Consider the following 17,424-nt stretch of genomic DNA (forward strand, 5'->3'; position numbering starts at 1 on the left):
CTTTTTCTACTCCTTCTGGAATTCCTATTATGCGTAGATTGGCCCACTTTATATTATCCCATAGGTCTCTTATATTGCTTTCCAGTTTTTTGATTCGGTTTTCTGTCTGTTGACCGGATTGAGTGATTTCCATTATTCTATCTTCCATATCACTGATTCATTCTTCTGCATTATTCATTCTGGTTTTTACTACCCCTAGTTCAGTTTGCATCTCTGCAAATGAATGTTCTAGTTTTTCTTGGCTCCTCCTTATATTTTCTAGTTCCTTTCTGAGGGTATCTGCATTACTGTTCATATCTTCTCTTAATTCCTTCAGTATTTTCACTATTTCTCTTTTGAATTCCAGGTCTATCTGACTGCCGAGATCTGTTTCATTGTTGACTGTTTTAGGTGAGTTCTCCTGTTGGTTTGACTGGGGGTGGTTTCTCAGCTTCTTCATCTTGCTTGTTGTTTTCTTTCTCCTGAGGGAGTTGTACTCTCTGTTATCGGGCAGTGTTTGCCTTGTCACTGCTGTGGAATATTTCCTGAGGGCTGGCGTTGTTGGTCAATCTTTTTTGAGGCAGTGTGGCTTTTCTGGAGTGTTGATGGGGCTAACAGGGTTTCTTTGAAGCAAAGGAGGACTTCCTGAGGGCAGACAGGACTGGGAGGTCCACACCACGATGGTAGCAGATTTCACTTGGTCATGCAGAGCTTGCTCTGGTGTTTTTAGGCTGTGGGGTTCTTGCAGGGGGTTGGCGGTGTTGGGCAGCTGCTCCTCAGGAGTGCGGCACCCCCTGGGGGCTGGAGCAGCTATCTGGGTCACTGAGAACCTAAGAGGCTCTTCCCTAGGGCAGCCCAACTCAGAAGGACAGCCTGAGAATGTAGGTGGATCTTTTCACAGTCTGGCTGAGCTTGTTGCAGCTTTTCTGGGCTGCAGGGGCTCTTCCAGGGGGCTGGTGGTGCTGAGTAGTTATTTCACGGGAGTGGGACACCCCCTTGGGGCTTGAGCGGGTAGCTGGGCCGTTGGAGACCCAAGAGGCTCCTCCCCAGGGCAGCCTGTCTCAGAAAAACCGTCTGAGACCTTTTCCCGATTCGGCCAGGCTTGTTGCAGCTTTTCTGGGCTGCAGGGGGTCCTGCCTGGAGCTGGCAGTCCTATGCAGCTGATCCACTAGAGCATCCCCTGGGGGCTTGGGCAGGTAGCAGGGCCGTTGGAAACCCAAGAGGCTCCTCCCCGGGGCAACCCACCTCAGAAAAACCGTCCGAGAATTAGGCCGATCTATTCACAGCCTGGCTAAGCTTGTTCTAGCTTTTCTGGGCTGCAGGCCTTTTCTCGGGGGCTGGTGCTGTTTGGTGCTGCTCTGCGGAAGTGTAGCCCCTCCAAAGGGCAAGCAGGCCTGTGCAGGGACAGTCCCTGCGGTGGTAGGCTTCAGGCAATTGTTGAGGCCAGCCCTCCTGGATGGCAGGCAGCCCCAGGTCCGGTGAGAGCGTAGGGGGTGGCGGGGGTGGGGGGAGGGAATGCACTGGGAAGCACAGCTTTCTGCTAGCTAGTGGGCCTGTAAGCTTGCTGTGGCGTGGGGGGTATTCTATGGGGACCCACCCCTTCTTCTCTCCCCTCCCCAGCACGGGCGCAGACCAGGCTCTTCTCCCAGGTTCCCTCTGATGCGGCTTTCCACTTCCCCGCTCCTAGAGTATTGTTCCCTTCCTCTGTGACAGCTTTGTTTTCTAGTCTCCCAGGCAGTCTCTGCCCCGTCAAATGGTTTCTAGACCTCCCAAGCAGTTTCCGCTCCGCCCCGCCCCCCCAGCCCGGGAACTAACCTCTGGAGCCTAGGTCTTGGTGCCCAGCCCCCACCCAGGCGTCTCCCGGCCCTTTCCTGGGGACTAACCTCTGGAGCCGAGGATTCGGTGCCCAGCCCTCACCCAGGCGTCTCAATTTTTGGTGACTGTGTCCATAGTTCAGATGGTCCGTTGGGTTCTTGATCGGCTTTTCCGTACTCCAACTTACTGCTACACTCTTCTCTGCATCTGGAGATTCCTCCGGTTCGTTTGATCTTTCCCCCAGTAGGTGACTTTCCAGGGTGCGGGATCCCTTTCTCCTCTGCAGTTCCCTTTCGGGAGCGCCCGTCCTGCTCGGATTCACCTTCTCTCACTCTCCTCTTTTCTCCCGTTCTGCCCAATAATGTCACGAATTTCTTGCCGTTATTGGAGTTTAGGTTCCTCTGCCAGCGATTGGTTGCTGTTCTGTGCAAGTCATTTATTCTGTAGAGGTGCTTTTTTTGTTGTGTTTGTGGGAGAGGGCGAGCGTGTCCCCCTACTCCTCCGCCATCTTGTCCTCCCTCTCTCAGCTTATTTGTTTTATGTGCAGTAGTTTGTGCCTCATAAACTCTTACCCCTATCTTACTCCTCTCCCCTTCCCTCTTTCCACTAGTAACCACTAATTTGTTCTATGAGTCTGTCTCTTTTTTGTTATATTAACTATCTTTTAGGTATCTCATATAAGTAGTAATATATAGTATTTGTATTTACCTGTCTGACTTATTTCATTTAACACTCATCCATGTTGTTGCAAATGGCAAAATTTTATTCCTTTTTACGGCTGAGTGGTATCCATTGGGTGTATATATATATTGTAGTTTTTGCATCTGTGTTCATTATATTACACACACACACACACACACACACACACAAAAAAAAAAAAAAAACAATGGCATATATACATGTGTCTCATCATCTTTATCCATTCTAAGTATCCATTGATGGACAGATAGGTTGCTTCCTTACCTTGGCACTTGTAAATTTAAATTTATACTGCTATGAATATTGGGGTGAAGGTATCTTTCCAAAACAGTGTTTTCATTTTCTTGGGATATATATACCCAAAAATGGAATTGCCGGGTCATGCGGTAGTTCTATTTTTAGTTTTTTTGGAAAAACCTCCATACTGTTTTCCATAGTGATTGCACCAATTTACATTCCCACCAACAGTGTATATATAGGGTTCCTTTTTTTCCATAGCCCCACCAACATTCGTCATTTGTTGATAGCCCTTCTAACAGGTTTGAGGTGATAGCTCATTGTGGTTTTAATTTAGTCGTTTAACAACATTGAGCATCTTTTCATATGCCTGTTGGCCATCTATATCTTGTCTTTGGAAGAATGAGTATTGAGGTCTCCCCATTTTTTATTGGATTGTCTGTTTTTTGTTATTGAATTGAATTAGCTGTTTATGTATTTTGGGTGTTAACCCCTTATTGATCATATCATTGGCAAATACTTTTTACCATTCAGTAATTTATCCTTTCATTTTGTCAGTGGTTTCTTAGGCCTTACAAAAAAGCTTTACAGTTTAATTAGGTCCCATTTGTTTATTTTTGCTTTTATTTCTTCTGCTTTAGAAAAAAAATCCCCCCCAAAAATATTGCTACACTTTTTGTCAAAGAATGTTTTGCCTATATTTTTCCTCTGGGAGTTTTATAGTATCTAGAATAAAATTTGAATAAAAATTGTGAGAACAGGCATCCTTGTCTTATTCCATTATTAGAGGAAATGCTTTCAGCTTTTCATAATTGCATGTGATGTTAACTTTGGACTCGTCCCACTTTATCCACTTTCCAGAGATTTTTTATCATAATTAAATGTTAACTTGTCCAAAGTTTTATTGCATCTTTTGAGATGACCATATGGTTTTTATTATTCCATTGTTTGATGTATCACATTGATTAATTTTCGTATATTAGAATCTTTGTGAATACTAAAGAATCTTTGCCTCCCTGGGATAATTCCCACTTTGTTGTGGTGTATGCCGCTTTTAATGTCGCAGTTTTGCATCTGTGTTCCTCAGTGATATTAGCCTTTAGTTTTCTAGATGTGTGTGTGATATCTTTGCCTGGTTTTGGTATCAGGATGATTTTGGCCTCAGAGAATGAGTTATGGTGTTGATGTCACAATTTACATCTTTTTATATTATGGATCCAGTAACAAATTGTTTTAGCTATAGATATTGGAATGCTTTTGTCTTTTAACTGTTATACTAAAGTGATTTACCATCACCGTTGCAGTATTTGGTGATTCTGAATCAGTCTACCTACTTGTCTTTATTTGTAAGTGCTATCCTCTCAGGTTAGGAGTTAGCACACTTTCATTTTAGCTTGAAGATTTCCCTTTAGCATTTCTTTTAAGGAAGGTCTAGGAGCCACTGTGGCTCATCAGGTTAAGAACCTGACATGGTGTCCATGAGGATTTGGGTTTGATCCCTGGCCTCACTCAGTGGGTTAAGGATCTGGTGTGCCTCAGGCTGCGGTGTAGGTCGCTGATGTGGCTCAGATCCAGTGTGGCTTGGCTGTGGCATAGGCCTCAGCTGCACCTCTGATTTGACCCCTAACCTGGGAACTTCTCTATGCTGCAGGTGTGGCCGTAAAAAGAAAAAAAGAACAAAAGGAAGGTCTAGTGGTGATGAACTCTTTCAGCTTTGGTTTCGGAAAATTTTCATCTCTCTTCCAATTTTAAAAGACAGCTTTTCTGGGTGAGATAGTTTCTTTGTTGGCAGTTTTGTTTTTTTTTTTTTTTTTGTCTTTCAGCGCTTTGAATATATCATCTCACTCTCTCCTGGTCTGCAAAGTTTCTTTTGGGAAGTCCCCTAATCACTTTATAGGACTTCTCTTGTGCAAAATGAGTCACTTTTTTCCTGCTCCTTTCAAAATTCTCTGTCTTTGAGTTTTGACAGTTTTAATACACTGTCTTAGTGAAATCCTCTTTGTATTGCATCTGTGTGGGGACCTATGAACTTCATACGCCTGGATGTCTGTTTTGTCACCTAGATGTGGGAAATTTTCAACCACTACGTCTTCACATAAACTCTGCTCCTTTCTCTCTTCTCCTTGTGGAACTCTCATATGCTAATATTGTTTTGTTGATGGTATCCTGTGATTCACCTGGGCTTTCTTTTCTCTTTTTCATCCTCCATCCCTTTCTCTCTTCTGATTGGGTGACTTCAAATGTTCTGTCATTCTAGCCTGATCAGTTTGGCTATTAATACTTTCAAAGCATTTTCTTTACATTCATTGTGTTCTTTAGCTCTTTATCTTTCCTGAATTTTGCCTATTTGAAAATGTTCTTTTCATACTTACATGAAAACTTGGCTCTGTATAAAAGTCTTAAGCCATTCTTTCCCTGAGGAAACGTTCTGGCATTTAAATGTTGTTGTAGAGAAGTGTGAGGTTAACTTGCTATTTCTTACTTGTCTGATAGGAAAAAAGTAACTCATTTGATTTTTTTACCCTGATTAAGAGTGAGATGGAACAACTCTTCTTCTGCTACTTGATGTTTGAAGGTAAGAATGATAGCATGAAAATAGGAACCACTCCAAAGTTAAAGCAGATGTTGGGATTAACATATACTTTTATTTTAGGGGCTGGCAAATGGCTTATTGGTCAGATCTGGACTGGCAGCTGTTTTTGTATGGTCCACAAGCTAAGAACGGTTTTTACAAAGGAACAACCACAGCCGATTTGATGATCGGTAACAATATCCCAATTAAGTCACATGTTACCTCCCTCAAAAGAATCCTGCATTTCTCATTAATCGGTCTGTATTTTAAAAAATAACTTTGCAATTATTATCATAAATTGAATTTCTTCCATAAAACATTTGTAGAAAAATTTTTTTCCTTATGTGAATACCCAGCGTAATGTCTTTGGTTTTTGCCTTCTAGCTCACAAGCCTAAAATGTTTACTCATTGGCCTTTTTCTAGAAAATTCTGCTGACCTCTCGTCTGTTACAAATCCAGAACTGATTTAATCCAAGGATGTTTTTGGATCTAGTGGGAATCTCCCTTAAGATCGGCTTCTTCATCTTATTTCAAGTATAGGCCCCCTAGAATGTATCCTTCAGCTCTCGGTGGCAGTGGCCATTCTCAGGACTCTTCCTGAACCCTGAGTCTCATCAGTAGGTAGACTCTCCTACATTGATATCGTAGTTTTCAGCTTCATATTTGATGTAGGGTTTTGTACACAACATTTCTATTCTAGTAAGAATTCCTCTTGCCCCTGGCCTACTTCAGTCTGTCTTGTTTGATTTGTCTGAAGCTTATTCACTTGCCAGTTAAAGCTTTTCCTATCCTACATTGATTCTTGGCTAGTATGATGGCTTAAGTTCTTTAGTTACAGTTTATACTTACATGCAGTGTATCATCTTTATTTGGAGACTCTGTATCTTGTTACATTTCCGTCAGGAACCAGAATGAGACTCTCTCTTTTTTTGTGTTTCAAAACCCACTTCCTTTTGTTCTGTTCTGTATTATCTGAGGAATTCTGGTAGTGCATGGATGTGGCCTTTTACTACTTAGTGAACACTGAACTGAGTTCAACAGCTTGAGCTACCAGTTGTGTTTTTTCCCTAAGTAAGGTCTTATTTCCCCACAGAAGTTCTTTCTGATGATTTGCCCTGAGGAGATGATCTTAAAACTTATCATTATCTTTAATGTAGAATTTAAGGTAAATTAGAATTGTATGTATATAAACCCATTAATCTAAGAAGGAAAGTTAGATAATATAGACTGCCCTGTAGTAACTAGCATAGCAAGGAAGGATAACTAGCATAATGAAGTCTCTGGAGATTATACTCTACATAGTAGAGGGAATACTAAATTAATAAGCCTAGTGAGAAGTTGGGAACTAGATAGATATGTATGTATGTAAGTATATGTGTTTGTGTGTGTAACCAGTAGTCATAGCTGTGAAATCACCTTTTATATTTTGAAAATAACGTGAATGTATTTTTCAGCTCATTACTTCATAGTTTTGTTCAGAAAAAAAAAGTATGGAGACATTCATACCCAGTGTTTTGACAACAGTAAATCAAGACAGGAAAAAGGAGAAAAGAAAGACAGAACCAAGGTAAAAAAAAAAAAAATACAATAAAGTTAAGATCTCAATGATATAGAGCTGGTGGTAATCCATGCTGACAATGAAAAATATTAAGTATCATAAGCAGATTGAATGAGGATTCTGGAGTATAAAAAACCTTAGTTTCTTAGGGAGCGATTCTGACAAGATTCTGCAAATTAACACTAGCTTTCGGCTCCTTCCCCCAGACCAACCTTGCATATGCCCAAAAAGTGAGAAAGAGGTTGATGGGTATGAGAGATTAACCAACAACTGAGAAATTCCAGGAAGGCTAAAGTTGGTAAATTCTAGATACGGATTATGGATAGAAAAGTGGCAGCTCAGGGCAGAAGAGGGCAGCACAGAGCAGATGAAGACAAGATTGGAGAGATTCATGTATTTTTCTGGGTTTGTGTGTGTGTTTTCATATTCCTCTGGGTGCATCACCATCCACTCAGAAAAAAAAAAATAATGGAGGTGAGGAAAAAACTTGAACATATCACTAACGTCTATTTAAACATGATGGGTTGAACCCAGGCTTTTATGACTCTCCTTTCTAAAATCCTGCTAAAATGATAGTAAGCAAAAAACCCACAAGAGAATGAGAGATGAGACGCAAGCAAATGGGAGCCACCAGTGAGATTTTGGAAGCTTGAAAATAGATGGATAAGTGGTTCCTGATTTAGCGGAGCAGAAAATTTAAACCTAGGATGGTGGTGGGTGAAGCCAAGAAACAGGCGAATCCATCGTCCCCCATCTCCTCCTTGCACCCCTGCTCCCTCCAGTCCCCCAAACTCAGGGATCAAGGATATCATGTATCTCTGAGAGGGGCAGCGCCACTGAGATTGAAATCAGCAAGTTGAACGTTTGTCTACGAAGCAGTTAGAACCCAGATCTCCTCCTTCACTTCTCACCGCCAACAGACTGTGTGGTCTTTGTCCCAGCAGAGGCGCTCCAGGGCCTGGGGAAACCTGGCACAGCTGAGGGCAGACTACTGTGCTCCAGGAGAGCCTCAGCTTTTTCCCCTCTGCTTGACTTTGAGAAAGCTCACCGCTGAAAGCTACGAAAACTATTCTCTGGGCTCTGACCAGCCAAAATGAAAGATGTACGGCTAATGACAGCTGGGAAGACCCTAACAAAGCCCCGTATTACCCCAAAGCTAACTCTACCCATCGACACACACCAGCCCATGAAGAGTCGTCTCGATGTTACTTTAGTGGTGACTCTTACACCTTAGCAGACAACCCATGATCATCTGAGGAATGTTTGTAGCATGACAGAAACCCAAACCAAAGGAGCTGGGAGGAAAAATGTAACGCAGGGGAAGAAAAGTTCAACCACAGCCATCGCGAGCCTATTGTTAGATGATCAGAGTCGACAGAAGAGACCATTGACATTTAGAGAATAAAAACATATGGAGAATTTGGGGGACAAAAAGACAGTTTTTAGAAATTAAGTATACAATAGCAAAAGTAAAGATTGGGAGTATAGTTAAAGGTAAAGTTGAGGAAATTTTCCAGAAAGAAAAATGAAGAGATAGAGGTAAAATATAGAGAACTGGTAAGAAAAGGGATGCAGAGAAAACAAAATCAGACAGTAGAACTAAATCCCCCCAATTTTTGTAGTCACCATAAATGCAAATAAAGTAAATTTTTAAAAAACATCCAACTGGATAAAAAAAGTAAAATGCATGTGTGGAAACATCCTAAAAAGCAAAAGTATACTAATAGGTGGAAAGTAAAAAAAAAATTAAAAAAGGTTATGCATTCTCTTCCAGGTCATATGGAACAATTGTAATTCTTCACCATGTGTGACCTTAAACCTTGTTTTAATAAATTTGTAAAGATTAATTAGTATATGTTACATATTCTTTAATCATATTAGAAATCAGTTGTAAGGGGTTAACTAGAAAACCCCTATACATGTAGAAATGAAATATAAAATCTGAAAAATAAACATTTTTCTGAATAACTAATGAGTGAAAGGAGGACCCCCTAAAGAAAATTAGAAAAATCTTCGAACTGAATATAGTAAAAGAAGATAGAAAAAGAAGGAAATAAAGAAGAAAGGAGAGGAGCTTAAACTATGTTAACTGTGTCCCACATATAAAAATAGCGTGTTTAGGGAAAAACTTACAGTCATAAAAACCTATATTAAAAACCAAAAAGGGCTGAAAATTTAATGAGCTAACAACCCACTTTAAGTAGTTATGGTTAAAATACTGAACAGAATAAACCCAAAGAAAGCTGAAGGAATGAGATAAAGATGATCAGAAATTGACAAAATAGAAATCGAAGATAAAGTAGAGAAAATCAGCAAAAGCAACTGTTGTCAATGAAATTGACAATCCTTTGACAAAATCTATCAAGAAAAAGAAGTCATAAATACTTAGGGTTCTGACATTGCACAGCTCCAGAAGTCCCATTCATGATACACATCTATGTACCCCTCCCTCCCTCTCTCTCCATCTCCCCTAAAACACAAACCCAAGGGTTCTGTAGGGTGAATAATGCACTGTGGAGTGATGCCATGTGATGGCCTTGTAACCAATAGAGCAGAAAGGGGACCTAAGTACAGGTAGGTCTGCAATTAAAAAGACAAGAGAAAATTATTTCATGGTGATAACTTGAAAACTTACACAAAGTATAAAATTTTTAAGGAAAATATAAATATATAAAACAGTCTCAGTAAGCAGTAGAAAAGGCAGACTGTTTTTTTACCACTTAAATTGTTGAATTAATAGTTAAGAATCACTACCACTACGACTCCCATACCTCCCTCCTCCCCCCTCCCAGACCATGTACATCAGGCCCAGAGAAATTTACAGTTTGAGTTCCTGATAATTTTCGTTAGAACTCCAATGAGTTCTTAAAAAACAAACAAAAAACCCTCAAGTAACAGATAAGTCCAATGTTATACAAATTCTACAGAATAGAAAGTCCCTAATCAATTTATGAGGGTAGTTTATATAACCATATAAGTCATTTTCATTCATGACCTTAGGAGCAAAAAAAAACTTAAATAAAATATTAACCTACAAATTAAAGCACTGTATGGAAATGGATGATACATCAAGATCAAATTGAGTAGTTTATTTCAGAAATGCAAGGTTCAACATTAGAAAATATAGAAATACCAATTACCATTAATAGATTAAAGAAAGAAAAACATTTGAGAATATTCAGTATCTCTTACTGATAAAAACTCTTAGCCAACTGCTTGATAAAGGGCATTTACCAAAAACCTAAAGCAAGAGCATATTTAATGAGCAAGTGTTAAAAGCATTCCTTTTTAAATTCAGAAAAGTGACAAGGATGCTGGCTATTGCCATTTCTAATCAACATTCTGTTATAGATCCTAAGACAATAAGACACAAAAGAAAAAAAAATCTTTAAGGTTTGGAAGATGAGAAAGTGTAATCATTCATAGATTGTCTACCAATAACGTACAAAAGAATTTACAAAGTTTTATAGTTAACAAGTGAATTTATTAGTAAAGCTGCTAGATTAAAATCAGTGTTTGTAAGTGAATTGCTTTTCTGTAGTCCAGCAATAGATTGAAAATGTAATTCAATCGTAACTGTCAATTCATAATAGTAATGAAAAATAACCTACCTAGAAAAATTTATTTTTAAATGATGATGTATTTGACATTTATGAAGGAAACTAGGAAATTTAGGAATGCCACAAAATATGTAGAAAAGCACAAGACCAAGAATAGATAAGTACTTTCTTTAGGAAAAGAAAGTTTGGGGGTCATAATTTACAGCTGTTAAAACTGTAGTAATTAAAATAGTGTGCTATAGAAACAAGGGTAAACGAATGCAAATAACGAACCAGGGAGGGAGAATTCCATACATTTTGAGTAGTGACCGACTTGGTGTTACAGGTCAGCGAGGGAGAGGATTGGCGTTTTCAATGAGGCTACTGTGACAATTGGATATCCTTATAGGGAATGGGCAGAAATTGGATTTGTTCTCATACCAAAAATCAAGGATTTAGAACTTATGTGTGAATCACAAGACTCGTGAGGGGCAGAGCTTTAATAAGACTTAGGGAAAAGTATAAGAGAATTTTGTCATCACCTTGGAGTAAGGAAAGATTTCTTAAGACAAATCATACAAAGATAGGTACATGAGATTAAAGTTAACATCAGTTTATCAAGACTGCAAAGGTAAGTCCAAACTGGAAGATATTTTCAACATATATAAAATTTTAAAAAATAGCCAAAATGTGAAAAGAATCCTAAGCATTGCTAAAGATTATGGTAAACAATGCAGTAAAGCAAAAGCAGAAACAGAACAAAGGATATGGCTAGACCTTTCAATGAAGAGAAAACTGTTCAAGGTGTTGAAAAGCCAAATGGCACTCACAAAGTGCTCAAAGGACGAAGCTTTAAGAATATTAAATAACCATGACACATTAGCACTAATTAAAATGATATTTTTTTGTGTAGTTTTTGCTAACCCAGCTTCATTGGACTCAAAAGGATTTTTGAAATCCGTAATAAAGGCAATTATGTAATCCTACCATGATTCTCTTGAATCAGGATACTGTCTGCTTTCTCTGCCATGATATTTTCTTAAAACTCTCACTCAATAAAATCGATATTAAGTTGCTTTTTTTTTTTTTTTTTTTAAAGAATACTAAATTGGAGTTCCCGTTATGGCACAGCGGAAACGAATCTGACTAGGAACCATGAGGTCTCTGGTTCGATCCCTGGCCTCACGCAGTGGGTTAAGGATCTGACGTTGCTGTGGCTGTGGTGCAGGCCGGCAGCTACAGCTCTGATTAGACCCCTAGCCTGGGAATCTCCATATGCTGCGGGTGCAGCCCTAAAAAGACAAAAGCCAAAAAAAAAAAAAAAAAAAAAAAAAAAGAGTACTAAATAAAGCTATCCATACACAAGTTCAAAGTATTTATCTCTGAAGAGAGGCATTACCCTTTTGTGTGATTAGGTGTTTTTATTTAATATTCCAATAGGTATTTCTTCCACAGAGAAGTATATGCAAGAATTTATAGAACCCCGAATTTTATCTGCCTTGTAAGAATATGGTGTATGGCTGTAAGTCAGTTGCAGGCAGTCATTTTGGATTCTGTTCTTATTGAAAATGTTTTTCCAACATTTATGTGGTAGAAAATTGGCTAATGTAATGTGAAAAGATTTTGACCTTAATCCTGATATGGGTTGATGGTGCTGGTTGTTGTAGTTGTTTTATAAAGGAGTGTAATCTGTGAGTATTGAATTTCAGAAAACTGTATTCCGACCATATCCTGCCACTAAATTAGGTAACATTTCTTTTTTGCGGTTTTTTGATCACCATCATCAGTCATCTACTTACCCTTAATGATGAAGTGTAAAACTTCAGATAAAGCATTTTTGTGCGTCATATCAGAGGCAAAGGAGATGGGAAACATTTCTTTATCTTTTAAAATTAGATGAGGATTCTTCAGTCCTTTCCAGCTGTAAAATTTCAGTGATAGCAGTTAGACGTATTTAGCATTTCATTAGACTCACCATGTTTCAGATCTCCTTTTCAAAGTGCCTACCAGAAAGTGTTTGACAGGATAGACATTGTATCGTAAAGCACAGGAAGAAGATTTAAAATTTAAGTTCTAGAGAATGTTAACTATAGCAACTTATTTTCTTTGTCATGTTAGCCTTTTAAAATATGAAGAAGGGCAAAATTACGAAGATAACATATCATTGAGGCATCAACCGGCAGAAGAGGAGACATTGAACTATAACACATGTAGAACCAACTCTGTACCCTTGAAGTCAGAGAAAACAGAAGAACTCTATCAAGATTACAATCCAGGCATGTTGACTTATATTTTCTTTTATGGAGTTGGAAAGAAGTTTTCATAGTTTTAAATTAAGAAAACAAGTGAAATATAATGAAACGATGCAAGGTTTGGTCCTTTATTAATTCCATTAGTAACAGCAGTTAGCAAAACTACAAAGCTTGCCCTTTAAAGGGGACATAATCTAAACACTGATAATAATGATGAAAATAAAAGCAGTGATGCCACGGCCACCACCACCAATATATGGCATTTCTATGGCCATTCACAGTTCAGCTCACCCTTTCATGTACGTGATCTCATTTTGTGTAGCCCCCGAAAGGGGGTGGTCAGCATTCTCTGAAGTCCCCAGTGCATTATGGCTGTGTTGGGACTTTCTTTGTTGCTCTTGTCTCCTAGGGTCCTGATCACTCCTCCACAAACCTTCTTTTTTTTTTTTTTTGTCTGCTTTCCTCCTCTCCATCCCAAGTTCCCAATTTCCAACATTTACCTTTTTTTAAATTTTTTTAACTACAACTTTCCTTTTTATCTAGCTTTTTTATATCCTCACTTTTGTAATGGTTACTCTTTGGTCTCTTTTTTTTTTTTTTTTTTTTTTTTTTTTTTTTTTTTTTTTTGCTTTTTAGGGCAGCACCTGAGGCATATGGAAGTTCCCAGGCTAGGGGTCATATCAGAGGTAGGCTGCCCGCCTATACCACAGCAACAGCAACACCAGATCCAGCCAAGTCAGCAGTCTACACCATAGCTCAATGCCGGATCCTTAGCCCACTGAACGAGGCCCTGGATCCAACCCACATCCTCATGGATACTAGTCCGAGTCCTTTCCAGTGAGCCCTGACGGGAACTCCCTGGTCCCCATTCTTGTCTTCACTTCTTCCTGGATCAGCCACTCTGTTACCAGTATCTTCACAACTCCCATTTTCCCATTTCTTTCCTCTGTACCTAGATTGACAAAACTTAAACGCTAATCAATGTAATTATCAATTTTCCCTGCTTCCCAGCTTGGGTTAGTAAGCCTTTTTTGAAGACACTTACACAATCACATTGATTGGTTCTTCTTCCAAAGTCATGGTCCCCAGCATCCCTGGGGCCCTCCGTGCTGCCTTGTGTCATTTTTCTGTCTCCTACACATGACATCTGTTTAACCAGTCACAATGTAACCAAAAGTCTGTCTGTCTTGATTATGCCTCCAACTTTATAAAAAACAAAAATTGAAAATAGAGATACTCAAACGGAAACCTAACTTCCAGCCTGTTCCCCCACCCCCACTCCCCATCTGCAGTAATTGTCTTGGGGACTAACTGTGCCTCCTCTCCTTTAAGGCTCTTCCCACCACCACGGTTTTGGAGCTACTCTTCTGCCATGTCCTCAGGAACTTGGGGTCCATCCACTGTCTTCTCTCTCATCTTCCTTCCCATCGGCCCTTGTCTGTCAGCACATAAACATGCCACAAGCTTAGGGCTTACCCATCTTCATCAAAACAACCCAGAAGCCACTTCAGTCCCGTGTCCCCTTCAATAAGGGAACACCATGTGGTCGGGTTTCTTGAAGGAGTTGCCTAGGCCTCCTGCCTCCCTTCCTTTCTTCTTGTTCACTCCTCAGTTGGGATTCTGCCTCCTTCATTCTACTGATAAGACTCTTTTTAATGTCTTTAATACCTCCACATGGCTAATACCTTAGAAAGAGAATTAGTTTATAAATCAAAAAATCTTTGTTTTATTAAAAAATCAATATTTTATTCCTTTGACCACTTGTTTCCTTTCTTTACCCTTGACTTCTGAGGAGTTCTCTGCTGGCTTTCCACTTTTCTAGTTGCTCTTTTTCAGTCTCGTTCATGGAAAGACTTGACTTCTCTCTCTACTCTTTAAGTGTTGTTATCAAGTGTTTTAGGTGCTGCCACACTTAGGGTTTGCTCTCCTTTCTGGACTACGCCATAGTTTGATTATTTTTAATAACAATGTATTTCCTCATAGATTTCTTATTTAGTGTGCGTACCCCCCAATTTAGGTGATAACCTGAAATTGCTTTCAGCCCCTGGCTGAAGATAAGTATATTTTATTTCCTGAAGGGACCTGAGCTCCAAAACTTCTGGCTTTGATTGGGCAAGAATATTTTTATCTGACAGATTAAAACAGCAGGAGTGCCTGGGCCTTATTAGTATTTGTAGGCCTGACAAAGCTCCTTTCCAGCAAAGTGAAAAGTGTAAGGAGTAAGCTGACCCTTTTCTTACTTTCCTCAGTAAAGAGAGGGCAGAAATAGAAGGCTGGACAGGAATAAAAGATCCAGGCAAAGCTAGAGTTTATTGACCATCTTAAGAATATTTTGGCATTATTCTATGAAGATAAGAGTTATGGAAGGATTTTAAGCAAGGAGTTAACAGGATCAGATGTCTGTTTGCACAGATCAGGCTGGTTTCAGATTGAAGGGGAATAAGAACTGATATAGGGAGACCAGTTAGGCACCTTTAGATATTCTGAAGGTAGAATGATAAGATAGGGAAATGGGCTGGTGAGAGAGAGGGAGGTATCAAAGGTGATACCTAGGTTTCTGGTTTGTTTAATATAATGAAAAGCCCTGAAAAAGGTCAGGATTTGTGGCATCTGGGGGAAGGATCGTGAGTTCTCTTGCAGATGTGCTGAATTTGGAGTCCTTTTGGTACATTCCAGTGAACATGTCAAGAAAGCAGTTGAATGTATTGTGTCTGGGACTTAGAGAAGACAGGGCTGAGATGATATATCTGGGAGTAATAGTGCAGGTGGAAATTGAAGCCATAGCCGTGGGTGCGATTGCCTGCGGAGACTGTGTAAAGTGAGAAGCGGCAATTATGAACCAGAGGAAAGAGGGTGGCGGCAATGGATTCGTATGATTGGGCAGAGAGTAGGCTAAACAGGGTGATGTGGAAGAGAATGAGGGTGTGGTGTTCTGGAAGCCAAAGGAAAGGATTGTATCAAAAAGGGAATAGATTCTGGTTCCAGATGGCAACATAGGAGGATTCTGAACCCATCTCTTCCCACAAGCTCACGAATTCTGCAACTACCTATGTAATAATTTCTTCTAGAAAAAAAATCCCCAGACTAGCTGAGTGACTTGTACATTGGGTGAAAAAAACAAAACCAAAACCCCTCATATAGGTGATAACAGAGGCTAGGACAAAATCTTACCATAGTCCCATCCCCAGCTTAGCAACTCACAGTCAAGAGGGAACTCATACCTGACCTTCTCCTTGAGTGAAGAGTTTGAACCCCACACTTGGCACCCCAACTCTTAAGATCTGCATCTGAGGAGTGAGCCTCCAAAACATCTAGTTTTGAAAGCCGATAGAGCTTAAAGATTACCAAAAGATTGGTTTCAAAATCTTTGAATCTGTTTGTTTTGTGAATAAGTTTTTTTATATCATTCTTTTATTAGATTCCACATATTAGTGATCTCATGTGATACTTGTCTCTGACTTACACATACACACTACTGTCTGTAAAATAGAAAAGTAACAGGGACCTACTGTATAGCTCAGGGAAGCCTACTCAGTGCTCAGTCATGACATAACTGCCATGGGAAAGGAATCTGGAAAAGAATGGCAGCATATGTGTGTGTATGTGTATATCTGATTCACTTTCCTGTACACCTGAAACTAACACAACATTCTAAGTCAACTATACTCCAATAAAATTTAAAAAAAAAAAAAAAGAAAAGAAAAAGTTCATGCATGCAGAATCACCCAACCTAGGGCACGATGCAGAGGCACCTAACGAAAAAGTGCCCAGACTTTCTGTGAAAAAGGCTCATTTACATCCCTTAAAGCATCAGCCTTTTTTTTTTTTTTTTTATCTTTTAGGGCCATACCCATGGCATATGGAGGTTCCCAGGCTAGGGGACTAATTGGAGTTGTTGCTGCTGGCCCATACCACAGCAACAGCAAAGCCATATCCGAGCCTTGTCTGCAACCTACACTGCAGTTCACAGCAATGCTGGATTCCCCCACCCACTGAGCAAGGGCAGGAATCGAACCCTCAACCTCATGGTTCCTAGTCGGATTCTATTCTGCTGCGCCATGATGGGAACTCTTTTTTTTTTTTTTTTTTTTTGTCAAGCAGCAGCTTGTACACTCATCTGGCATCCCAATTTTTGTGGCTCCCACCCAGGGGACACCTCTAGACAGCCTGACTCTGGTGGACAGAGGGGCTTATGCTTGTGGTCCCACAGGGCTGTAACACATGGAGATTTGTTAACTGGCTGCCGCCCGCAGGATCCAGTAGAGAGGACGGACTGAGAGCCCAGTCTGTGAAAGAGGCGTGTTAGCTTATCTTCATAGCTGCAGGCTGAGAGGCAGGCTTCTAACAAAACAGACAGCTAAGGGCTGGCTGTAGTCCTCTCCAGAGACCTCAGAAGGCAGCACTATCTTGGTGTTTTCGCTTTGCCGTACTCCAGAGCACCAGCTTGGACATGCATCTGGTGTCTCAGTTTTTAGGTCTGGTGTCTTGGTTTATGTGGCCACCACCTTGGCTCTGGGGGCCAGTGAGGTTTGCACTCATGGGTTTCATGGGACTCTAATATGGAAAGAAAGTGCTTGGCCAGCATTTACCGTCAGGGCACAGTGCAGAGGGTGCACTGAAATATATGCCCAGTTTTTCTATGAAAAAGGCCTGTTTACGTGACACAGAGCATTGGCATGAAGGGCAGGCTTCTGATGGGCACACATGTAGGAGCCTAATGAGGTGTCACAGGCACAGAGGTCAGCGACCACCATCTTTGCACGGTCCCTCTG

The 17,424-nt window shown here is 40.2% G+C and overlaps 1 protein-coding gene across 1 annotated transcript in view; it reads left to right on the forward strand.

Moving 5' to 3' along the window:
* Positions 1 to 17,424, forward strand: part of DNAH14 (dynein axonemal heavy chain 14) — a 343,434-nt gene that overhangs the window by 17,104 nt on the left and 308,906 nt on the right. Inside the window, exons 2-3 of the mRNA XM_084979196.1 lie at positions 6,758 to 6,870; positions 12,519 to 12,676. Coding sequence (XP_084835322.1) covers positions 6,794 to 6,870; positions 12,519 to 12,676 — 235 coding nt within the window. The 5' untranslated portion in view covers positions 6,758 to 6,793. The remainder of the gene's footprint in view (positions 1 to 6,757; positions 6,871 to 12,518; positions 12,677 to 17,424) is intronic.

The sequence above is a fragment of the Sus scrofa genome, chromosome 10 (assembly GCF_054392235.1).
Source record: "Sus scrofa isolate SSC_HxYL_T2T_F1_AM1 chromosome 10, Sscrofa_HxYL_maternal_Yorkshire_Landrace_v2.0, whole genome shotgun sequence".
NCBI lineage: Eukaryota > Metazoa > Chordata > Mammalia > Artiodactyla > Suidae > Sus > Sus scrofa.